The sequence below is a fragment of the Periplaneta americana genome, chromosome 8 (genome assembly GCF_040183065.1).
Source record: "Periplaneta americana isolate PAMFEO1 chromosome 8, P.americana_PAMFEO1_priV1, whole genome shotgun sequence".
NCBI classification, from domain to species: Eukaryota; Metazoa; Arthropoda; class Insecta; order Blattodea; family Blattidae; genus Periplaneta; species Periplaneta americana.
In genome coordinates this window covers 39806287-39833133 of record NC_091124.1, presented here as the reverse complement: position 1 = coordinate 39833133, position 26847 = coordinate 39806287, and the positions used below count along the sequence as shown (strand labels likewise).

The following is a 26847-nucleotide window of genomic DNA, read 5'->3' as shown; positions in this document are numbered from 1 at the left end:
AAGATTATCTTCATATCCAGCAAAAATAAAAAAATAATTTGTTGTAATTCTTAATGCAAAAAATGTTATTAATCATTTTTTTTTATAATTTCAAGCGAAAGAATTGTCCCGGGGCCGGATATCGATCCCGGGCCTCTAGTTGAACGTACCAGCGCTCTACCGAGCTACGGTGTCGGGTCGAGTTCCTGGGTAGCTCAGGTGGTAGAGTGCTAGTACTTTCCACCAGAGGTCCCGGGATCGATACCCGGCCCAGAACAATTTTTCTCTTAAAATTATTCAAATCTGCTTTACAGAGAGCTTTACTTGAAAAACTATTTTTTTTTTGCTAACCTTTCAGTGGAATTTTAAATTTATTTAGCCGGTAGACATAACGGTATGTTACATAAGCCTTATTTTTTTCTGCATTTGTATATTTTATTACTTCTGAGAAAAGTGCACCCAAAATTTAGGAATTCAACATTGTGAGATATGGAAGTACAGACTCCCCTACTTGATATATTTTTTCTACCTCTGATTGAGGTTCTGGCTGATAAGTACATCTATTATCAGGCAGTACATCTCACTTGACGATATGTGTCAGAGGAAGAACAATTTTGTCTGTATGCATCTCAAGTCTGATTAGTGTAATAATGTATAGCTTAATGAAAGTATGCTACTTTGTATTGTATATATTTGTATAGATTTGGCCGATGAATTGTATATGCTTTAAATTGAATAGTAATCTATATAGCTCTACTGATAAATTGTTTGTGTTTGTAATTTGAAGTAGTTTGCATGATATGTATTATCAATTTCTGTATATCACAACTGGCTGAATTGTTCATGCCTTAAATTTAATTAAATTGTTTTGTATTATAATATAGCTCAACTTATGAATGATCGTTTGCGTTTGTAAATTTAATAATCTGATTGGCTATGTATTGTATACTTTTAGTAGAGCCATCGATGTTGCTCAGTCGACAGACTCGCTGGGCTCCTGATCCGGAGCTGCGTTCGGGCTTGGGTTGGATCCCCCTTTGGACTTTGGTTTCTTCGGAGGTTTTCCCCAGCCGTGGGACTGAAGCCGGATGGTCTATGGCGAGTCCTTGGCATCAACCCCTTTGATTTGATTACCTGGTTGGGTTTTTCCGAGGTTTCCCCCACCGAAAAGGCAAATGCCGGGTAATATTTTGGCGAATCCTCGGACCTCATCTCATCTCACTACATCTCGCCAAAATGTAAAAAAAATGCAAAAAAATTGTACAAAATTGTAAAAATTGTAGAAAATTACTAAATTGTAAAACTATAAAAATTTGTTAAAATTGTAATTGTAATATTGTAAAATGTTGACATGTTCCACATCTTAAAGCTTCATTGCTCATGTAAGATCTATGGAATAAAATAAATGAATGAATGAATGAATGAAGGGGAAAAGGAACTGGCCACCCTACTCCATTAACTTCTGGCTTAGTTGCCTCATAAGTGATACCTTATTGGTGTAACTTATGAAGTTCAAACCTGTCTTCGGATAGTTGACTAAACAACAACATATTTATTTAACTTGTGCCTTATGTACATTCGTGAATTTATTCCATTTATGTTTAATATGAGTTAAAAAAACGCAACGAAGAATTTATTGTTCGTATTGTAGTCAACTTTTACCAAATACGCTCGGTCAATTGACCTCTTTAAGTCCTGCATGCCGAATGAAGAAACTCCGAGAAAATAAATAAATAAAAAAATAAATAAATAAATAATAATAATAATAATAATAATAATAATAATAATAATAATAATAATAATAACGAGGCTTACCTTCCATCACAAGTACAACCTATGACTCCAGTTCTTTTCCAGTCTTGCCACTTACACAACATATTTACTACGTGTAAAAATAACACTAAAAACTTTTAATCCGATTCTACAAAGAGAGATATATTTAAAACATTGCGTCTATAACTGAATTGCAAATCCCTAACACTCATTGCAGATAATAAATACATTAAAATATCATAAAAATAACATACATTTTTAATTATAAATTATTATAATTAATCTTCTCAGTTGTTCGGTTTAAATCCCGGTTTTAATATGAAAATAACGCCGGCTTCGTTACTTTTCGTCACTCACACGCGCACGGATGTGGTTAAAAAAGCCTTCCTTATCCGAAACGTAAAAATACACACGAGAGAAAACTGAATACACTCTCTACAGTCACTTGTCTTTGATAAAACACTACAGTCATTTGTTCGGCAGTAAGCAAGAACGGTATATTTGATACTGCGCGCGCATTCAGAAACATGTGAACATCACACATAATCGCAGAACAGATTTTAATTAGTGAAAGTGAATCGCGTTGCTAAAATTCAGGCGAGCGAGACGCTATTCTTGTAAATCCCCTCGAATTGTCACCACTCCTTCCAACCGATGCATCACATGCAACTAGCGAGAGGCTAGGAAAAGCGAGCGAGAAAGAGAAACAACTGAGAAACGATGTCCGCCGCACGCCACGCGACCTTTATCTCTCTTCCTTCTCTTCTCTTCTCTGGCAGCTGTTATCTCTTTCCTTCTCGTTTCCATCGTTACGCGCCGTCGCTGCTCTTTTGTCGCATGGCGCCCAAACCGACGAGGCGCGTGTCTATACAGGCGTCGCGACGCCATTAAGGTAAGAACACATTATTATGAAATAACACAACTTGATTGAGAGCTTTTAACGTCTAGTACAACTCAATATAAAGTACGAAATTCGTCTTTAATGGATTCTAAGTGCATTAATGAAAAGAAGAGATTATTTTCCATTTCTGGGGTTTAAAATATATCAAATCTCCACAATATTTCCAAGATTGGATCTAACTTCATTTTATGGTTTCAAATCAGAAGCAGAAATGTAGGCCTATCCTATCCATTAAATGGGTAAATTCATGTAACTAACTATTCACAGAAATAGCAATGACAGTAGGAATAGCAGTAATAGCACTATTAGCAGAAGTAGAAGTAGTAGTATGTAGTAAGGTAGTAGTAGTAGTCGTAGCAGCAGCAGCAGCAGTAGATGTAGTAGCAATACTAGTAGAGGCAACTGTAGTAAAAATTTGATACCTGCAATATGACGAAAATTTTGCCAAAATACTAAATTTGTATTGGAAAAATATGAAAATATGAAATAGATACTTACTTACAAATGGCTTTTAAGGAACCCGAAGGTTCATTGCCGCCCTCACATAAGCCCGCCAGCGGTCCCTATCCTGTGCAAGATTAATCCAGTCTCTATCATCATACCCCACCTCTTTCAAATCCATTTTAATATTATCCTCCCATCTACGTCTCGGCCTCCCTAAAGGTAAATAGATACTAGAATGGTAAAATATTTTCGTTCCTAAATATTTAAAGCAGATTTATAAATTATTTTTTTTAATTGCGGTTTATTTAACGACGGTCGCAACTGAGAGGATATATCAGTCCATTTTACACAATCACTTGTATAAATACTATGTAATATTTGGCGCTAGGGGAACTTCATTTAAGTTAACCAAAATCATTCTCCTTTCTCTTAAATTTTCTAATGAGGACATTAACAAAATTTGTCTAATGGTATTGAGAGATTCATTATCCATTTTACACAATCAGTTGTATAATACTACGTAATATTTGGAGCTAGAGGAACTTCATTTAAGTTAAAAAAAAAACATTCTCCTTTCTCTTAAATTTTCTATTGAGGACATTAACAAAATTTGTTTAATGGTATTGAGAGATTCATTATCCATTTTACACAGTCACTTGTATATTACTACGTAATATATATATGTATATATATATACATATATATTTTTTACTTCATTTCGTTACTCTTCAATGTATTTTCATCTCATGTTTCTCCGAAATCAAATTGTACTTTATTTTTAAATTTATTATTGTCCCGTATTCTCTTCGCAATCATATTGTATTTTTAATTTAACCTCTGCTTTGTATTCTGGATCCTAGTGGTCAGCCGTACACGTCGCCCAGATGTCCCAAATTGTGGAATTTGTGTATATGTCAGTAAATCTACTGACATCCGCCTGTCGCATTTAAGCACTCTTAAATGCCATCGACCTGGGCCGGGATCGAACCCGCAACCTCGGGCACAGAAGGCCAGCGCTATACCGACTACGCTACCGAGGCCGACAGCAGATTTATAATTGCTTATAAAATAAGCATTTTGAGATTAACAGTTTTGTTTATATTTAATATGCTACAAAATAAAACACAATACTTTGTAGTATTATTATAGTACATTATGCAACGAGCGTATAATGGTAGTAATTAAGACGTGAGTATGTTTATGAAACAAGCGCAAGCGAATTTCATAATTTTCATACTAGCGTCTTAATTACCATTATAGGCAAGTTTCATACGACTTTTTATGCTCGACCATATTTCTAACTTGAAATTATTCATAAGTATTCATGTTATTGTTATCTGACTGGGGAGCGGAACTGACCTTGTGCAATATCTCGTAAATTGTCAGATGTGCGCAGACGCGAAAGTATTGATTTTTTTTCCGAGGAACAAATGTCATTGACCTTGATATAATCTAGAGAGTAAAATGAACATTAATCTTGATATAACCTTGAAATTGATTTAGACATTGAAAAACGAGATGACAAATTGAATTTATTTGAATATTATTTGCAATTAACGCTAATTATTATAGTAACAGAACATAACCTTCTGCGACAGGATTGGATTTCCAGCCTCCGTGACGTTTCGCTAGTTGTCTTTCGATTGCATATCCGAGAATAATCGATACTTGCGCATTCATTTTGCTATAGTGGTGTTTTTTTTGATTGGTGGAACACCTGAACTTTAATGAATAGGTGTACTTTAATGAGGTCCATTAAAGGGCTGCTACCACGTGTATAATTACCACATTTCGGCATGGTCGAGCATAACGATTTTTTTTACATGTTCTAGCTGTGAACGATGTACGAATACCATGGAATGCAAATTTATTTTTTTTTATTTTTATTTTTATTTAAATTTAAATATACAGAATAAAGAAATATAATTACAAAACAAACAAAGAGAAATACGAATAAAATAATACAAGCAATATAAAAAGAAGATACAGTAGTATTAACAAAATTTGAGACCGAATGAGCAGCGCTCGTGCTCGGTCGCAGTTCAGATATGATATTAAAATAAAAAAATAATAGTAATAATAAAAATAAATAAAATAAAATAGGAACTAAAATATAATTACAGCGGCAATGGAATTATATAATATAATATTAACACTAGAGAAGAATAATATCGCACGTGAAAAGTAGGACTAATACATATTTCAAAATTATAGAATACAAATATAATATAGGTTAATTCATACACATAGGCTATAAATTTATTTAATCAAATTGAAGATATTAACACGTTTCTAATTTTCTTGTTATATGTTAGTGGGTTACATGTTAGAAGTTCTGGGTGTATCTATTAGTCTCCCTTTAGAGGAGAGCACGGACTGGGATTGTCCTCGCACGTAGGCCGCTCGGATGGGCCCATTGTACTACCCGGAATGGAATGATGTGCATGCTCTAAGGCCCTGAACGCTACAGATTCCCCTGTGCGTCACCTCCGAACTCCCTTACAGCCTACTTGATCCCCTTACCTTTCCACGTATTCCTCACCGCGGTCTCTCAACCACAATCCCACGAGGTACCATGAGTCCAGTGAAGAGCCTACGGCAGGGATGAGACGATATTAGCTCCCAATCATGTAGAAGAGCTCGACCTTGATCACGAGCGCATAGCGCATCCAATACGTAGCGTCGTAACGCAGAGAACAGGGATGTACAGTACATGCACATGCAGCGAATAAAGGCAGTAATTATTACAATAACTTGCGTTACTAAATTTCTGGCTATGTAATAGAGCTAATTACTAAATTATTTAATCTACATGTACATATATAAACAAATCGCAATGGGAAGGGTTTTTAGGAACAAAAAGAGAAATAGGGAAAGTTAATTGTATGTAAACCATTTTATTGTTAAAGACAATTATTTCTTATGTAAATACTTCACTTCATTGGTTAGGAGAAACTAATAGGGTCTACCTGCTCGACGTGTGTGATCTCTAAGCACTTTTGAGTATTTGTTGAAAAAATAATAATGGCAATATTGATTGAAATAGAGTATATTGATTGTGTGATTGTGAACATGTAGTCCTTATTCTCCAGTCGTGATTATGTAATGAGCAAAGCTCGGAACTTGGGGACTTGTGTGTCGTGCGCATGAGTAAGGTCACAGGTACAACGAATACAAAGCTCACCCTGCAAGTGCTCAGGGACAGTCGTGTGTACTAAGAAAATGGTCACATCGAATGACAAGAAGACGAACGAAGAAACTGTGTCATGTCGAAGCCAATGACATTCAGAGAATTACAGGTAAACGGTCTGTTAGAGGAATGAGAAAATACGTGTTATTCGAATGGGTATTATAGAAGTTTGAAAATATATTTCTTAAATTTTAGGTACAGAATTTCGTGGAGGAATTCTGAGGAGATACATTATTTTCTTCGAATGGAGAGTTTATATTTTGTAAGTTGTGCCACACATAAACTAGAGACTGGAACCGGGCATTAATTGAAACACATTGCAGTCTCTTAAATCGGTGGAAAATTTGTCCATAGCCATGGATCAAGTAGTAGTGGAACCTTCCCTAGTAGTGACAGAGAAATTGAAAACTACCTATTTTAGAGAAAAATGTAGGATACTTATCTTCCTCAGATACGAGATCAGCTAGCAACTGCTGAAAATTGAACAGGAAACAGTGACAGTGAAAACATTCAGTATTTTAAGTTTGCTCCCGTCACTTCATTTGACGTGGAAATAAGTTTCTTTCGTTTCAAATCATGTTTAACTAACAGACGAAGAAGTTATGGGTTCGAAAATCTTCGAATGCATGTAGTCATACACTGTAATAAAATGTACAGAGCAGAACTGTAAATTTGATATATTTTGCATGTTTATATATATATATATATATATATATATATATGCTATAAAATTACGTGTTTCAACCTACCATAATATTATCAATATGTTGTTCCGGCCAGGAACCACCTTTATAGCAGATCTAACAGTACCTCTGTGCTGGAAGCGGGAGTTTGTTGACATTGAAGTCCGGTCGCTTAGCCACGTTCAAAGACACAAGTCCCCAAGTTCCGAGCTTTGGTAATGAGTTTTCTTAGAGTGATTTGTGAGATGCACTTAACACGAAAAAACAAATAGATTAAATTAAGATATTGAGAGCCATCGTAATTTTTGAGGTCAATCATTTAAGGGGATATGTATGACTTTTAAAACTTCCACAATTTTTGAAATGTAAACTATATAAACATATCTATAATAATATCATCTGTACAAAATTTGGTGCAATTAGGTCTAATAGTTTTGAAATTATATTTTTAAGTATATTTTATATTGACGTTACTAAATAAGCTTCTTGCATCAAAGTTTCCAAAATGTTTAGTTCATATTTTGCTCAAAATCCTGAAAATAGTTATTGGAGTAAAAGTGAATTAGCATTTTGAGCTTAGTAATAGTATGAGTTAAAGTGCAATCAAAGATAAAATATTATTCCTAAATTAAAGAAACACGTAGTCTAATAAAAGTAAATATCCAGAAACAAGCAACAAATAAAACATCAACAATACATTTAAAATAAAGAAATAAAAGGAATCTAGATACAATCTACTGACCCAAATGTAAATTAATTTATCTTCGATGTCAATTCCGAAATGAATTTATTTCTCTCTTCTCCTGAATAATGCCTATATATTTTTTTCATGTTACGTCTCATAATGGCGTTTTATGTTTTTTTTTTTTTTTTTTTTTTTTTTTTTTTTTTTTTTTTTTTTTGCAAATGATATTTTTCTTACACATCAAACACTGGACTTCATCACCATGTTCGAAGCATAAATATTGTATCTTCCACTCTTCCTTGAAAGCTTTAAGCGCTTCCGTTCCGTCATGATGCGCTGTGTTCTAAGATCTGTACATCCTTTAGCAATGTTTACAGGTAAAAGAGCTCCGCGCGCAGCGGGCATAAAAGAGCTCTCGCTCGCAATTATTAATCACCATCGCAAGACTGGCCTACGGTGCACAGCGCTACCAGCAACAACTAATGACCACATCCACAGGGTCAGCAGCCGACTCTACATTTCAGCAAGCACGAAATATGGGAAAGAAACGGAGATGACGATGAAAGAGGGAAGTGTAATGACAATGGCGAAATGAGTCCGAGGTCCAATGCCGAAAGTTACACAGTAATTCTGCTTCGAATGGTTGAGGGAAAACCTCGGGAAAAATCTCAACTTATTCCAACCAGAATTCGAACCCATGCCAGACGTTACTCCACAAAGACGGACCCCATTATAGGCATAGAGCCTGTTCTTAAGTTCTTCCGTTCAGGAACAGAAAGAACAATTTCATGGCGTGAACACTTGTTCAACAAAAAAAATTTCAGTAGTCAAAAAACTCACCTTCACACGACCGCGTCCGTATCTGTTTTGTAAATAAGCTGTTACTGTCCGAGTTTAGTGACGCAGAGATATATTGCCTTCAAAATAGCGCAGGAGATGCCGAAATCTAAACAACTGAAGATATTTATCCATGGCATTTCCTTAAGCTCAAATTAGGGACGCTAACAAAGCATGGCCCTGACACTTCCTCAGGAAGGAAACTGTCTTATCTTTCAATGTATTCTTCTGTGGACCTCGCTGTTACTCAGTAAAGCAGTATTCATTTTATCGTATCCAGGCAACGCAGTGCAAGGTAAAAGACGAAGGTGTTCCTTGTACGGAACATGACGGTCGACAAAACGATGTGCATATTGAATTACTTCCTCTTTTAAATACCAATAAGCCAATCAGAACCGGTAATTTGGTTAATATGGTGATAACGGGTGATTTAAGGTATGTCAATAGTAATATAAATCAGAAGAACTCAGAAGAAATGTAGTAAGGTAGGTGTCCCTGATATGGCCATGCTAAGGTTTGAGAATGTTTCTAGCCGCCATTTTGAAAAAAAAAATGTAAACCACTTTTTTCTTACTCGTTCTCAGTCTAATGGACTTTCTTAAAACAATTTCCTTTCCCCATAAAAAAAGCTTTAATTTTCCAAAAAGTCCCAAATTCCAAAAGTCTACCTAGTGGCCATATCAGGAACATGTGCACATGATATGGCCACCCTTGTTCCATGTTCTACATATCATGATTGTTTTCAGTTTGATAGCGCAGTTGTGCTAAAATTAAATAATTTTGGTATAAAATGAACGAACATGACACTTAATAATCTTTTTTATAATTCAAAAGTGTAGTCAAAACAGGTTTTTCCATAAAACATTAAGTTGTTTTTCTTAAAATACAAAATTTTTGCGTAATCCCAGCTATAAGGCATGTAAATTTGTGAGGTGAAAAAAAAAATAAAAGTGAAATGAACTTGATATGGCCATGGTGCATTTTATATGGCCATATCAGGAGCAGGTAAGCTTTCACGAAAATCGTTTGATTATGAACAACTCGTAAAAGATACGCCATCAACGACAACACCAATCAACAGAACATTAAAAACTGAATGGAGTACTATGGTTTTCATGAAACAAGTCTTTGAAAAACATGCATAAAACAAAGCAGACTTACCAGACAAAAATAAGAAGAGGTCACATGAAAACCGTAAAACAGGCAACTGACGCCATATTGCTCAACCTGACTGGACGGAAAACGATCAAGTGACATACCAGGATGCCCTTTCACTGGATCCTGCTGCAATTTAGGGAATTTTTTGGTTAACTAACTCACAATAGGGGGATGCCCATATCGGGAACATGGCCATAACATGAGCACCCACCTTACATAGGTGGCAAATTCAGTAATACTGTAACATATTCAAAGATGATAACTTATTTTCAAACCAGAGAAACTATGTGATGATAATGTTGGGTGACCAGAAGTCCTCTTTTGTCCGGACATGTCCTTCTTTTTAGGCCTCTGTCCGGGATCCAGACGGATTTTTTAAAAATCAGGAAATGTCCTCCTTTTCGTAACTTGTATGCCTGATATTTTGAAATTATCTAATTTGACGCCATTTTCAAATAATTTGCCTGTAGGTGGCAGCAGCATCGATGGAATATACTCTTTGCCAACGATCACAACTCTCTTTGCTCCTCCTTGTTATGGTCGTTGCTCACAGGTAGCTAGTAAAGCGAGCGATCGAGGTGCGAATATAAATCTAAATAGATATTTTCTGCCCTCTTTAATAATTATAGTACCCTTGACTTTCGTATATAGCTAACTGTAAAATCATTATTAAGTTTTTTTCGTAAATGTTTTGTAATAAAAATAGATATTAACATACTTTTAAACATGATATAAGCCTAAATCTGTATTGTAAATATTTTGTAATAAAATAGGTATTGACGTAATTTAAAGTATAATATAGTCCCAAGCTTAAATCTAAGTACATATGTTCTGTCCTCTTTTTTCGAACAATGTCCTCCTTTTTGAAGCTTTGTGTCCTCTTTTTTTATCGATGTGAATCTGGTCACCCTATAATGTAATTGTAATTCTTTATTTAACGTTCCTCTCATGGCCGATTTCACCAACATGTTACTAATCCACAGTTAACTAATTGTAATTTAACTTAAATACGGAAGTTAAGTCATATTTAATTCGTTTACATTTCACCAAATTAATACGCATTTAAAATAAAGTCAATTTAGTTCCCAATTAAGTCATCACGGCCTTCGTAATAACAGTAAAATCGTAATTCCGAAGGCCATGTGCCTTGTTAATGTAGGCAGTGATCTTTATAGTGAGTTCATTTGTTATATTACAACAATAAAATACCACCATAAACAGAGGTAACCTCAAAACTTATTAAAATAATGGAAAAGAAAAAGATGGGCAGACTTTAGAACAAAAGAAGAAAGGTTGAAAATAAGTACAAAGACATTTTAATGCAAAAAAATCCTCATCCCAATATCTTCAGCAATATTGAAGACAAAACGGGATAATATGAAAGTATATACAAGGAAATATCATGCAAGAAGCAAGAATGGAAAGACTTCATGGATTTGCCCTATTTCAATGCCTTCAAATGTAATATTAGGCTTACATGATAAATTTTTTATTCATATTTCTTTAGTTGCCGTATTTTAGGCAACCGAAAGTGATTAAACGTTACTTCAGTAAATGTATGATTTAAATAATATTGGTAAGTAACTTAACTGTCAGTTGAAAATTCTAAATCACCTTCTGTACTATTCAAAATATACAATATTTACGTTTTTCTTGGCCTGAACCGCAATTGCAAATCCTTTTTTGTCCATTGTATTAAAATAATCTTCTCCTTCGGAAATTATCTTCGCCCATCTTGGTCAGAAATCATAATCTTCAAATATCAAGCCCATCATTGTCCTCGCCATGATGAAAGTCATTGTCGTTAATGCAGGATTAATTATTTAAATAACCAAATATTGACCAGTTCACTTAAATGTAGTTTAACGAGAGCTTAAAGTCCAATTTACGTTGGTGAAATGCATTGTTCATTTAAGTATCAATTAAAAGGACTTTAGGGGAGGTAAGGGCAAGTTCGGCATTAGGGGCAACTTCGTCATAGCACTTGTTTTGAAGACCTGAGCAAATAGGGTCTTGTTTAGAGGTTACCGTGGTGAGAAAACATGGCCGCGAGCTGTGAATAACGCTTGTATAGTATGGAGAGATATTTGCAGTTATGACAGGTAAATATATTTTTTTTAACTCATGGCTTATTATAATTATGATATTGAAAGTCTTAAGGAACACGTAATGAGAACACTGTCGATATTAGTGAGTGGCATCATTATTTAGAATGACTAAATCTGTATCAGATTATGAGCTTGGCAAGGCGGTTGAAAGTCTCTAATAGGGGCGCTGATTAATCATTTTTTTCCCGCCAATTGGGGCGACTTCACCAGTAAGCTGCCGATGTTGTCCCATGGAAAGAAAGAAGAATATAGGGTTCTGTATTGTTTGTTGACTATATATAATAAGTAATTATGACATTTAAAGTAATTTAAACCAATTATTCATTTCAGTTGTCTATGTATTACCGGTAAAATAGTTCGAAATTCCAAGAGAAAAAATGAAACAAATATGATCAGGACGCACTCAAGAAAGCTCTATGTGAGCATAAAGAAAGGGCGATAAGCCTGTCATCGGTCGAAAAAAAAATATATATATATATACAGAATGTTTCAAAAATACGGGGCATAATTTCAGGTATGTATTTCCCACATGTAGACAATCAAAATAGTTCATTACAACATGTGTCCGGAAATGCTTCATTTCCGAGTTATGGCCTTCACAACATTGAAATTCACCGGAACTTTTTCTTTCCGCAGGTCGTTGTCATTAAAGAAGATGTTCAAAATGTCCACCTCCTGCTTGAATACAGACCTCACATCCATGTCTCATTGACCTGCGAACACGATCCCAAACTCCAGGAGTATTGCGTATGTCCTCAGAACATGCCACAATTCGATTCCGAAGGGATTCCAAATCAGGCACCGGAGACGAATAAACGAATGATTTTAAATGGCCCCACAAGTAGAAATCGAGAGGGCTCAGATCACAGCCTCCAGAATCTCCTCCTGTACTTCTGGAGTTGTAGATCTTGGTCGTCCCCTTCCCAAACCAGGAGAGTTAAATTTTCCATACTCGCACCGACGGTAATGGAGACGTACAAATGTCTTCCGATCTGGACATTGTCGCTGTGGGTACCTCTCCTGGTACAAACGACGAGCCAGCGCAGCATTTCCTTACAGTACATGAAGTGTATCTCTGCCAGCTCTTGATTTGAATACATGTCGCACAGTCTAACGCCTACACAACACTGAATGTAACCTTCGCCTCGGAATGAACTGTCAGAGTGCCCTCTTAATGTCTCCTTTGACGGCAACGACCTGCGGAAAGAAAAACGTTCCGGTGAATTTCAATGTTGCGAAGGCCATAACTCGGAAATAAAGCATTTCCGGACACATGTTGTAATGTACTATTTTGATTGTCTGCATGTGGGAAATACATACCTGAAATTATGCCCCGCATTTTTTAAACACCCTGTATATATAGGCCTATATATATGTATATAGAGTGCCACGAATTACACTTCATATTGGCTGAAAGTAAATCTTCCAGCACCAGGTGTACAAAATAGTCAGGCTTAAAAGAGGGTTTGCTTCAGATATAGCTGACAATTTGAAGCAGCATGCAACCAATCTGAAGAAAATGTTTTTCGGTAAGTCTGGAGTGGAATTTCGAAGATTAGCCTTCAAATTCGCATAATTCAATCATATAGAGCAGGGATGCAAAACTGTGCTACAATTGTTGCAGACGTCACAAGCCGAAACACGTAACTCATCCCTTCCCTTCAACTCTCACGTCATTGTAGGGTAGAGAGAAGAGAAATGTGTGCTTGCCAAACGCCACAGAAACGTTACTAAAGGCTCCGGCCTTATGGACGAGGGAACAAACTCTTTCCCCAGGCTTGTACCACTCTCTTCCCCAGTTCCGCAACCCTGATATATAGCACCCTTTCAACACAAACAAGAAGATGGCTGGGCCTGCCTGACTTGAGGCTTTCATGAAGTCAGAAAATTGTTTAAAGAAAAAATACAAGATTAGCCACACAGAATTAAACATAACACTGACAACGAAAAAAAAAAACATTTTGCATATATTGCAGCGAACAATATGAACATACACAGGAAGAATGGACTACTTGCAAAGAGTGAAGTTATGGGCGCAGGAATAGGTACAGATATGGGAAATGTATTTGGATTCTTCATTTGTGATATGTGCAGATGTTAAATTTAGCCCTATGATTGTTTGTTATATTGTAAATCAAATCTGAACCTGGAAATATGTTTTTTGTTGAGGATATAAATATTGACGAAGTTGCCCCACATTATGGGGCAACTTCGGCAGATGTAGCATCTTTAATTTATTTTTGTGTTTAATTCAATGCTTCACTTTTTGCAAATTCTAATCCATATACATAATATAAATATACCACGTGGATTTATTATTAAAATTTTGAAACATAAATTGCTTAGTGAAATCGGCCTTAAACTACAAAGGTTTTTCAGGTACTACAAGATAATAACTGTAATTGTAATTCTTCATTAATGTCCTTTCTACACTTGGGATCCTCTTCAGAAATCATGAGATAATAATTGCAAAAAGTAATAACTGTTTACTGAACGCACACACACATCAATAGCTTGTTACGTGAAGCAGAATAGCGGGTGCAGCTCAAAGCCATCATATGATGTGCTTCATATGCAGCTAACGAACTGCCTCATTACAGCAGGCCAAGATAATAAATCGAGCTGTCTGAGGTGCCGATATGATTCATTTGAAGTCTCGGCGTAGTGGCTATGTCTCAGACGATTAAACGTTACCTAGGCAACGCGTCTTTAAATGTATTTCCTGGTATTCAGCAACCAGTACTGCAACATAATGTATTCATGTAAGAGCTGGGTATACGAGAAATTCTCTGCACAATCGCGTTAAATCAAATCCATACTAATGTTCAAATGTGGTTGACGAACGTGGATCTTAAGGCAAGACAGACTACAGAAGCAACAAATAAGGTTTTCTTGTCCTCTAGTACAAGTCATTGGGGACAAACAGAAATGGAACAGGATCTAAAAAAAAAAAGGAGCGATAATGATACAGTCATTTGTTTAGATAACCATAGTTACACTCATTCAATTTAGGTTTAATAAAGATATGATATTAAAACATGTGTTCATTTGTTTTGATATATAACCATGACTACAGTAACAGATTAAAACTTACTTTGTGCGAGATCGTGCGTATTTGCTTGTTTTCCGCACAGAACCAATACGCGGTAAGTGTGAAATACCACATTCAGTATTCCCAACCTAACACACATAACAATTTCCCTCTTCTTACCGCTTAAGCGCGACATTCATTTTACTGCTTTAGGCTTTTAACATATTATTTTTAGAGACGTTTAACATAGTAATAATTATAAATTGGAAACTTATCACTGCAATTTCACCTAAATTGCACTGTTAATTATTGTTTTTAAATATTTGCAAAAATTAAGTAAAGTCTACTACTCCACGAAAGCTATTGTATTCCTGATACAAGTAACATTAAGGAAGCCGTAAAAAAAATCCCAGATGCCGATGTTATTACTGCAATATGTTATATAAATAATATTGTTAAAATATTAAAATTAAAAATAAATCAGTACATAACCTTACCGTTTGTTTTAAGTTCGCATTTATAGACTGGGGGGAAAAAAGACAGACGTATTTCACGGCCTGCTGGAGTATAGTAAACACAGAAAACATTTTATAGCAACAATGTTGAAGAAAGATGTTTTGGTTTTCCGAAGTTGCCGTCATTAAACAGAAACCAACATGGAGATTTCATTGCAACTAATTAGAAATTCGTCTCTCAGGTATGTAATAAACGATCTTCGCACAAAATAATGTACGATACACGAGCGGTATGTTTGTTTTCATGTTCTCGGAAATTAAAAAAGCTCAACTACGTTTCGCTTTTTCAATCTTTTCCTCGAACATGAAAAAGTCAACATACCGCTCTTGTAACGTATATTACTATTTTATACAAAAAAGAGGATATGTCTGTGCTCATTTGTTTAGATAAGGAATCATAGCTACCTTCATGTATAGTCCGGGTCAGCTTACTTCATACCCTAAGGGTGAAACCTAACCATTTTTCCCCCATTACTACATGTGCTAGTGGATTATGGTGATTTTCTAGTTTGCAGGTTGAATTTTCTTTTGTCAATTTCGTTTCGAATTTCGATATTGACAAATACTACAAATGGTAGTGATTTTGTAACTAGTATGTTGGCAGCTGAGACAAATATCGACAATATTTGTCGGTACTGGAGTTCCATGAAATTGAAATTGTACTAGATTTCCGAGCCTGTTACTGGAAACTAGTGAAATTTGAACATACTAATAATTAATAATATCAGTATTAATATTAATACATAATAGTTATTTTATGTGTTGCGTTGTGGTTATAATTCAAGACTATAGTCAGGTAAGTTTTCGGAGTTATAGTAGGCTAATAATAATTTCACGTGATCAAACAAAATACATTTTTAGGTTAGGTCTCATGAGTCAATTGTTTAGTCAAACCAATGAATTTCGTATTGCCAGACAAAATACTTGACATGTTGATCCCTTTCTCGTATAGTTTGACTACGAAAATATGTTATAAATTATTTAATTATTTAGAATAACCTTCCAACGGGAAGTAAATAAGTCATTTAGTACGAAGGATCGTGTGCTATCTGGTAGCAGTTGGTAACACTGACAAGACGGCAATATTTGCTGTTTAGGAACTGTTCTTATGTGACCCTCACTATAGTACGGTTCAATTGAAGTTTTATATAAAAGGTGACGATGAAGATAAGTTCATTTGTTTAGAAAAACAAGCATATGTGCATTCATAGAGTTTTCTTTATTTGATCGGTTACATACTTACAGCTTTAAGAAACCCGAATGTTCATTGCCGCCCTCACATAAGCCCGCCATCGGTCCCTATCCTGAACAAGATTAATTCAGTTCCTAACATCATATCCTACCTCCCTCAAATCTATTTTAACTTTACCCTCCCATCTAGTCTCGGCCTCCCCAAAGGTCTTTTTCTCTCCGGCCTCCCAACTAACACTCTATATGCATTTCTGGATTCACCCATAAGCGCTACATGCCCTACCCATCTCAAACGTCTGGATTTAATGTTCCTAATTATGTCAGGTGAAGAATACAATGCGTGCAGTTCTGCGTTGTGTAACTTTCTCCATTCTCCTGTAACTTCATCACTCTTAGCCCCAAATATTTTCCTAAGCACCTTATTCTCAAACACCCCTAACCTCTGTTCCTCTCTCAAAGTGACAGTCCAAGTTACACAACCATACAGAACAACCGATAATATAACTGTTTTATAAATCCAATTTTCAGCTTTTTCGAAAACAGACTGGATGTCAGAAACTTCTCAACCCAATAACAGCAGTCATTTCCAATATTTATATTGCGTTTAATTTCCTCTCGAGTGCCATTTATATTTGTTAGTGTTGTTCCAAGGTATTTGAATTTTTCCTCCTTTTCAAAGGATAAATTTCCAATTTTTATATTTCCATTTCGTACTATGTTCTGGTCACGAGACATAATCATATAGTTTGTTTTTTCGGGGTTTACTTCCAAACTTACCTCCTTACTTGCTTCAAGTAAAATTCTCATGTTTTCCCTAATCGCTTGTGGATTTTCTCCTAACATATTCACGTCATCCGCATAAGCAAGCAACTGATGTAACTCGTTCGATTCCAAACCTTCTCTATTTTTCTGGTCTTTCCTAATGGCATATTCTAGAGCAAAGTTAAAAAGCAAAAGTGATGGTGCATCTCCTCGCTTTAACGCGCATTAAATATAGCTATACAATTCTTAATTGATTTTTATTGAAACATGACGATGAAGGTACTTCATTTGTTTAGACAAGATAAACAAACATTTTCATAGTTACGGAGTTTATTTGAATTTGTATTAAAATAGTATGACGCAAAATATAGTGAACTGGCTTAGAAAAATCGTTGCTATGGAGATTTAATTCAATTGTTTTCAGAGCTACTGTAAACGAATATAGGGCTACTCACTTTCACGGAATGTTACGTGCATTCCAAACGCGGTTTCTATTTGATTCGGCGTGTCAGTTGCAGATAAACAGGTAAACGACCATTGTCTCTGCCCAGAACGCATTACCACACATACCTCAACCCACAAAAAGCTCAGAAATGTTGCAATGATATTGCAACTAGGCACATCAAATCTGTTTGTAGCGACTTGCTGTAATCTGGCCAATACCGCCGATTCCCCCGCTAACCCACTTTCATCAGGTCTATCTCCGCCCACGTCAACTTGCAACATTCTCGGAACTCTTCCGCTTCCACACCAAGCTCTGTTTACACCAGACCTAAAATATGTCGCGTTTGTATTCGGTGTTATTAAGTTTTGACGTCAAACGTTTATGTTCGAGCTACAAGAGAGAAAAACTGTAACGTTTGACTTGAAAGGTTTACTCTTATGCCATTCGTTGTACCATGGAAACAGAAGTGTAAGATGAACTTCGTGTCTAATGGTTTATCATGCGGTTCATCTCGCTCCGTTCTCTACTTAACGTGCCTCTAGATTTACCACCCAGATTTAACCTACACATAAATCTTTATAATTTGAGCTGACGGAGCTGAACTCGGTTACTGGCGGCCTGGAATTCAGCATCGGGAATAACTTGAGAAGCGAAAAAGACTTATTGGTTGTTCGGGGCTCCTGGTTAATGTGTTATAAAGTAAGATTCTGCGGAATTATAAATATGTATAACTACTGATTTATTATTTGAATTATAGTGACAGCGAGATGTGTTATGTCGACGAAGTTGTACTTTATACTAGCAGTGAAAAGTATCGAAGTCACAGTGACATCAGTTATAGTGCCAATGAAACGTGTTCTAGTGCTAATGCAGTGACTGAGATGGAAGTAAAATGAGTGTGTTAAAATGTACGTGTGCATGTATGAATATATGTGGAGACAGAATGAATTCATGTGTAAATTATTAAGTTGGTTTATAATTAAGTTGATATAAAATTAATAAAGTTTATGTGTTCTTAAACGCATTAAATTAATGCGTAACTAATTTCTACAACTATTAAGTTTATATGGTATTATTAAGTTGATTTATAAATAAGTTGATATAATTATGAAGTTTATGTGTTATTATTAAGAAAATGCAATTACTTGGTATAATTATTAACTTACTGTGTTATTATTCAGTTAATGCGTAACTAATTTATACAATTACGAAGATAATGTGTAATTGTTAAGTTAATGCGTAATTAATTTATACAATTACGAAGATAATGTGTAATTGTTAAGTTAATGCGTAATTAATTTATACAATTACGAAGATAATTTGTAATTATTAAGTTAATGCGTAATTAAGTTATACAATTACGAAGATAATGTGTAATTATTAAGTTAATGCGTAATTAAGTTATACAATTGCGAAGATAATGTGTAATTATTAAGTTAATGCGTAATTAAGTTATACAATTACGAAGATAATGTGTAATTATTAAGTTAATGCGTAATTAATTTATACAATTACGAAGATAATATGTAATTATTAAGTTAATGCGTAATTAATTTATACAATTACGAAGATAATGTGTAATTATGCAGTTAATGTGTAATTAATTTATACAATTACGAAGATAATGTGTAATTATTCAGTTAATGTGTAATTAATTTATATAATTATTCAGTTTATGTGGTATTAAGTTAATGTGTAATTACTTGATATGGTTATGAAGTTAATGTGTTTTTTAGTTAATATGTAATTAATTGCTATAACTACGAAGCTAATGTGTTATTATTAAATGAATGTGTAATTAATTTATATAATGTGTTGTTAAGTTAATGTTTAATTAATGTACATAATTATTAAGTTTATGTGTTATTAATTGATTATTAAGTTTATGTGCTATTATTAAGTTAATGTATAATTAAGTGATGTAATTTTTTAAGTTAATGTATAATTAGTTGATATAATTCTGAATAATAATTTAATAATAATTTATTTATTAGGTTTTTGGATCACAATTAAGTTGATATGTAATTAATTGACGTAAGTAATAAGTTTATATGCTATTATTAAGTTTAAATGTCATTAGTTGATATAATTATTAAGTTGATGAGCTATTATTAAGTTGATTTACGATTAAGGTGATATAATTAAGTTGATGAACTGTTATTAAGTTGATGTGTGATTAAGCTGATATAATTATTAAGTTGATGAGCTATTCTTCAGTTTCTGTGTGATTAAATAATACTAAGTTAATGAGTAATTACTTAAATTAACAAGTAATTATTAAATTTCACATGTAAATAATGAAGGTGACATTTCCAAAAGTAGATGACAAGAAATTAATTTACTTGAAATAAGATGACAGGTGATAAAACACACTTATGTTGGTTTAAGCTTCGAACTGTTTTCTAGGTTGTAATGAAAGCGTTAAGGTACAAATTAGGTTTACTTTAACTAATTAGATTTATTTTAAATTATGCTCTTCACTTAGCACGAGTGTGCACTCTTTCTGGGGTTGCTAGAGTGATTTAAATATATATATATATATACATATATATATATATATATAACAGTTATGTATCTTTATTCTACCAATAAAAATTATTATAAACAATACATACGCTGCACACAAACATAGATATGATGATGATGATGATGATGATGATGATGGTGATGGCGGTTTGTTGGTGGTGACGGTGACAATAATGTTCTTGCTCGTGTTCAGAAACCTCTGAGTTATAAATCCATATGTTTGTTGGCAAGTCAATCAACATTCACAAACTAACTGACTGTGATGGGAGGTACAGTCGATGTACTATATGTTTAACCCTTATTTCAAGAAATGCAGGAAATCTATCGGCAAGGTCAGCAAATGTCCTTTCTTTTACGTAAGCAAGATAATGCGAGTTGGGCAGTCATCAGATATAACTGGGTGTGGTTCCAATTGTAGCTTGATGCATTGCATCATGAAGAAACCGACTCGCCCGCTATCTGCAGTGAACAGGACGAATCAAAATTACATATATCAAAACTTGATCTGCGTATTGTTACAGATCTCCTAGTGCACCGGATCTCCACCATGAGGACCATAGTTCTAGACCCAGTAGAATTCGTGGTTTAGAAGATCTTTGCATAAATAAGATCCAATAAGTAGAATATACACAGTCTGGCAGAGAAAGAGCGATTATAAATCTTGGTTATTGACTCAAAAAATTATTTTTTCAAAACGATATAAGTATTATTTTTGTGTTTGCATTTTTTTATGTGTGCTATATCATAGGATGGAAGAGAAGGCCTTATGGCCTTAATTGTGTCAGAATAAATAAATAAATAAATAAATACATCTTTAAGCAGGTTATTTTACGAAGCTGTATTAAATTTAGCGTCTGAATGAGATGGTGATAATGCCGGTGAAATGAGTCCGGGGTCCAGCACCGAAAGTTACCCAGCATTTGCTCAAATTGGGTTAAGGGAAAACTCCGGAAAAAATCTCAAGCAGGTAACTTGCCCCGACAGGGATTCGAACCCGGGCCACCTGGTTTCGCGGCCAGACGCGCTACCGTTACTCCAGAGGTGTGGACTAAATAAATAAATAAGTGAGAACATGCCACTTATTTTTTTGAAAAGACGTCCTTTAAGTGACTATACCTGGTAAGGTTCATCTTGTCTCAGTAGCAATAAAACCAAGTCCCTTCAAATGAGGGTGGAGATTATAGGAGGGTTGTAAATTTTCAGGGTTACTTTCAAAACCTTGTTATTGTGCAGGTTACCGGAACTCAATTTCTTAAAAGACAAGCTCAGTGACGGAACTACACAGTACGAAGAGAGATATTTTGTAATTTATTTTGCGCTACAGAATGTATCAACTAGTCCCTTCCGCCACTGGATGGATGGACGGCACCGCTCCACTCCCCCACTGCCATAACGATACAGACGAAGTAAGACATATCTCCTTTCTTTCTCTTTTCACAGTGAGACAAGATACATCACACAGACTCTACCACTGATAGCAAACATTCTCACGGGGGCAGATAAAAAAGTTATTTTTTTTTTCTCCCACCATGTTAATAATGTCAAAAGAAGTACTCGATTGCAGTTATGAGGACCGTAAAAAAATCAGTTTCCTTGGGACCGTTTACAGAAATAAAACCATTTCATTGGAAAAAATTATTGGAACAGATACAAAAACTGTTGAGATATTTTTCAACATATTTTCCACCGTAATTGAGACATTTATCATATCATGGGATCGAGAGAGGTGCAGACGGTTGTCACACACTGGTTCCGATCCCAGGCGGCAAACGTCTACGACACAGGGATATAAAAATTCATTCCACTGTATGACAATGTCTCAATTCCGCGCGGATATGTTGAAAAATAGCTCAACAATTGCTGTATCTGTTCCAATAAATCTTTCCATGATATTGTATTTCCTTTATGTAAATGGTCCCAGGGAAACTAATTTTTTTACGGCCTTCGTAATTGCGCTCGAGTGGCCAAAATTTGTATAAGCACTTGTTTTGACATTATTAACATTTTGGAAGAAAAAAAAAATAACTTTTTTATCTACCCCATGAGAATGTTTTCTTGTGAGTTGAAAATGTGCTTCGTCAGACATCCACAAAGTGTTAATGAAGTGTTCATCTTCATCCATGCGATATAAAATCTCCTCAGAAAACGCCATTCGGTTGAGAATATCGCGATGTTTTAATTAAGTATCACTGAATTTTCTATGGATGAAAATGTAAACCCATGAGCAGATGGGACAGAATCAAGGCGTCATAAAATAATAAAATTAGTAGGTGTTTTAGTAAAATTAGTATACAAGTTTTATTCACATTCAAAGAAAACTTGTTTGTATTTAACTAACTTTGAAAAATAATAATACCTGCCTCATACTCTTCAAACAATTCTTCAATACAGTCAGTAATATAAAATACATTAGTGCCATCTGCAAAATGAGTGACAGTTCCGTTTAAATGAAGGAATTTTATGACAATGACGTAAATAAGAGAAGACGTCCCAAAATTGATCCTTGCGGAACACCACATAATAAGAAAGTATGATTTTCCAAATTATCCACTGAGAGATATTGATACCGCTAAATCAACATGCTCTACATTCAGAAAAATATGTGGTACTGTATGTAGTTAATAAAAACTTTTATTCAGCGGGCTAAAGCAGGGAGATGCACTATCACCTTTACTTTTTAACTACGCTTTAGAATATGCCATTAGGAAAGTTCAGGATAACAGGCAGGGTTTGGAATTGAACGGGTTACATCAGTTTCTTGTCTATGCGGATGACGTGAATATGTTAGGAGAAAATACACAAACGATTAGGGAAAACACGGAAATTTTACTCGAAGCAAGTAAAGCGATCGGTTTGGAAGTAAATCTCGAAAAGACAAAATATATGATTATGTCTCGTGACCAGAATATTGTACGAAATGGAAATATAAAAATTGGAGATTTATCCTTCGAAGAGGTGGAAAAATGCAAATATCTTGGAGCAACAGTAACAAATATAAATGACACTCGGGGGGAAATTAAACGCAGAATAAATATGGGAAATGCATGTTATTATTCGGTTGAGAAGCTTTTGTCATCCAGTCTGCTGTCCAAAAATCTGAAAGTTAGAATTTATAAAACAGTTATATTACCGGTTGTTCTGTATGGTTGTGAAACTTGGACTATCACTCTGAGAGAGGAACATAGGTTAAGGGTGTTTGAGAATAAGGTGCTTAGGAAAACATTTGGGGCTAAGCGGGATGAAGTTACAGGAGAATGGAGAAAGTTACACAACGCAGAACTGCACGCATTGTTTTCTTCACCTGACATAATTAGGAACATTAAATCCAGACGTTTGAGATGGGCAGGGCATGTAGCACGTATGAGCGAATCCAGAAATGCATATAGAGTGTTAGTTGGGAGACCGGAGGGAAAAAGACCTTTAGGGAGGCCGAGACGTAGATGGGAGGATAATATTAAAATGGATTTGAGGGAGGTGGGATATGATGATAGAGACTGGATTAATCTTGCACAGGCTAGGGACCGATGGCGGGCTTATGTGAGGGCGACAATGAACCTTCGGGTTCCTTAAAAGCCATTTGTAAGTAAGTAAGTAAGTAAGTAAGTTGGTAGTTTGGAAGAAAACGCTGGACATACCCATGTGCATTCGGCTCATAAGTGCCACTTAGAGATTATAGTAGATACATGAGACGCGCCAAATAACGTATTCAATATGAGGAGTATCGGTAAATAGCATTTTCCTTGATTTTTCCCTGCTTCAAGTAATGAGAACGTATAAAGACATTCCATGTGGCATCAGCTTGGGGCCTTGAATCGAAATAGGAATCTGCTCCACTCCTTTCTGCCCCTGACTGTGGGGCGGGGGTTAAAATCGATAACCATTGCCAGCTAATAATCTACGCCAACTCAACTGAAATGATGAGCAGTCAGTTTTTGCGCTCCGTGGGGAATCACAGCATTTTTCACATAATAACGTCCACCGCCTTGGAAGGCACTGATATCACGGAGCGTTACCCCGGCGACAACGCACGGCTCCGAAAAAAATCGCATTAACATAAAGTCATCAAGTATAAAATTTTGTACAGGCGGGCCTTGCGCTCTGGTTATTTCACTTGCATTTTTAATAAAACAAGTACAGTCACTGTCACAAGAAATGTGGCACTTATGGGCCCAATGCATGACTCTCATTCCTTTAAGAACTTATTTAGTACTTCTTAATGGAAATTCAATATTTGACAATATCTCCGTCCAGATGGGATCTGTTTATTTCATTTGTACTTTAAAGAAGATGACGTAAATATGTTAGAAAAAAAAGTGATAGCGTGAAACTCTTATGCTGGTCGCGATTATTGCCAACATGGTTGGGATATGAAATGAAAGTTTGATATTTCTTTTCATTTCTGTCTTTATATTTTCCGCATTTAAATTTAACAAGGCGGAGCCTTCTCGTTAACTACTTCATAATCGCTTCCTCATTCCATGAGGCCTAGTCTCCAGACAACAATGCAATTGACAGTCGAAACGATTCACACATCAATATGACGCCAATGAGTTGTTTGAAATTGTAATGGATAACAATAATAATAATAATAATAATAATAATAATAATAATAATAATAATAATGGTTTATTTTAACTGGCAGAGTTAAGGCCATTCGGCCTTCTCTTCCACTCAACCAGTGCGGTACAAAAATACAAAATTACTATATTGCTAAGGAGTAAAACATAATTAATACAATACAATACATAACAATTCACCTTCCCAACACTCCAATGAAATAATTATGTACTAATAATAATAATAATAATAATAATAATAATAATAATAATAATACCTAATAAGTTACTACAGAGAATTGGATTCACATGGAAATTAATACCACAGTTAAGAACTTCAGAATTGGAATTGTAGAGATGTTTTGGATTTCAAATAAAAGTTTGATATTTCTTTTCATTTCTGTCTTAATATTTCCACCATTTAAATGTAACAATTCGGAGCCTTTTCGTTAACTACTTCATAATCGCTTCCTCATTCCATGAGGCCTAGTCTCCAGACAACAATGCAATTGATAGTCGAAACGATTCACACATCAATATGATGCCAATGAGTTGTTTGAAATTGTAATGGATAACAATAATGAGTTACTACAGAGAATTGAATTCACATGGAAATTAATACCACAGTTAAGAACTTCAGAAATGGAATTGTAGAGATGTTTTGGATTTCAAATAAAAGTTTGATATTTCTTTTCATTTCTGTGTTAATATTTCCACCATTTAAATGTAACAATTCGGAGCCTTTTCGTTAACTACTTCATAATTGCTTCCTCATTCCATGAGGCCTAGTCTCCAGACAACAATGCAATTGATATTCGAAACTATTCGCACATCAATATGACGGCAATGAGTAGTTTAAAATTGTAATGGATAATAATAATAAGTTACAACCGAGAATTGGATTAACTTGGAAAGTAATACCACAGAATTGGGATTGTAAGGATGTTTTGGATTTCAAATAAAAGTCTGATATTTCTTTTAATTTCTGTCTTCATACTCCCAGTATTTAAATTTAACCAGGCGGAGCCTTCTCTTTAACTACTTCATAATCGCTTCCTCATTCCACGAGGCCTAGTCTCCAGACAACAATGCAATTGACAATCGAAACGATTCACACACCGATATGACGTCAATGAGTTGTTTGAAGTTACAATGGATAACAATAGAGAATTGGGTTAATTTGGAAAATAATACCACAGTTAAGTACTTCAGAATTGGGATTGTAAGGGTGTTTTGGATTTCAAATAAAAGTCTGATATTTATTTTCATTTCTGTCTTCATACTCCCAGTATTTACATTTAACAAGGCGGAGACTTCTCGTTAACTACTGCATAACTGCTTCCTCATTCCACGAGGCCTAGTCTCCAGACAACAATGCAATTGACAGTCGAAACGATTCAAACACCGATATGACGTCAATGAGTTGTTTGAAGTTGCAATGGATAACAATAATGAGTTACAATAGAGAATTGGATTAATTTGGAAAGTAATACCACAGTTAAGTACTTCAGAATTGGGATTATAAGGATGTTTTGGATTTCAAATAAAAGTCTGATATTTCTTTTCATTTCTGTCTTCATACTCCCAGCATTTAAATTTAACAAGGCGGAGACTTCGTGTTAACTACTTCATAATCGCTTCCTCATTCCATGAGGCCTAGTCTCCAGACAACAATGCAATTGACAGTCGAAACGATTCACACATCAATATGACGCCAATGAGTTGTTTGAAATAATAATAATAATAATAATAATAATAATAATAATAATAATAATAATAATAATAACTTATTTACTTACAAATGGCTTTTTAAGGAACCCGCAGGTTCAGTGCCGCCCTCACATAAGCCCGCAATCGGTCCCTATCCTGTGCAAGATCAATCCAGTGTCTATCATCATATCCTAATCCCACAAATCCATTTTAATATTATCATCCCATCTACGTCTCGGTCTCCCCAAAGGAATTTTTCCCTCCGGTCTCCCAACTAACACTCTATTATGGATTCGTAACAAGCTGTTGTTTACGGTGATGGGTTGTTACCCTTTAGCCCAACCCCCAAGCTG

The 26847-nt window shown here is 35.0% G+C and overlaps 1 protein-coding gene across 3 annotated transcripts in view; it reads right to left on the bottom strand.

Annotated features, from left to right (window-relative positions):
* Positions 1 to 26847, bottom strand: part of Lmpt (four and a half LIM domains protein limpet) — a 964594-nt gene that overhangs the window by 598465 nt on the left and 339282 nt on the right. Inside the window, exon 1 of one of the 3 annotated variants that reach the window (XM_069832786.1) lies at positions 1795 to 1871. The exons of the other annotated variants lie outside the window; for them this stretch is intronic. Within the exon in view, the coding sequence (XP_069688887.1) occupies positions 1795 to 1856 (62 nt within the window). The 5' untranslated portion in view covers positions 1857 to 1871. Of the gene's footprint in view, positions 1 to 1794; positions 1872 to 26847 lie in introns of those variants that run through there. 3 annotated transcript variants of the gene reach the window in all.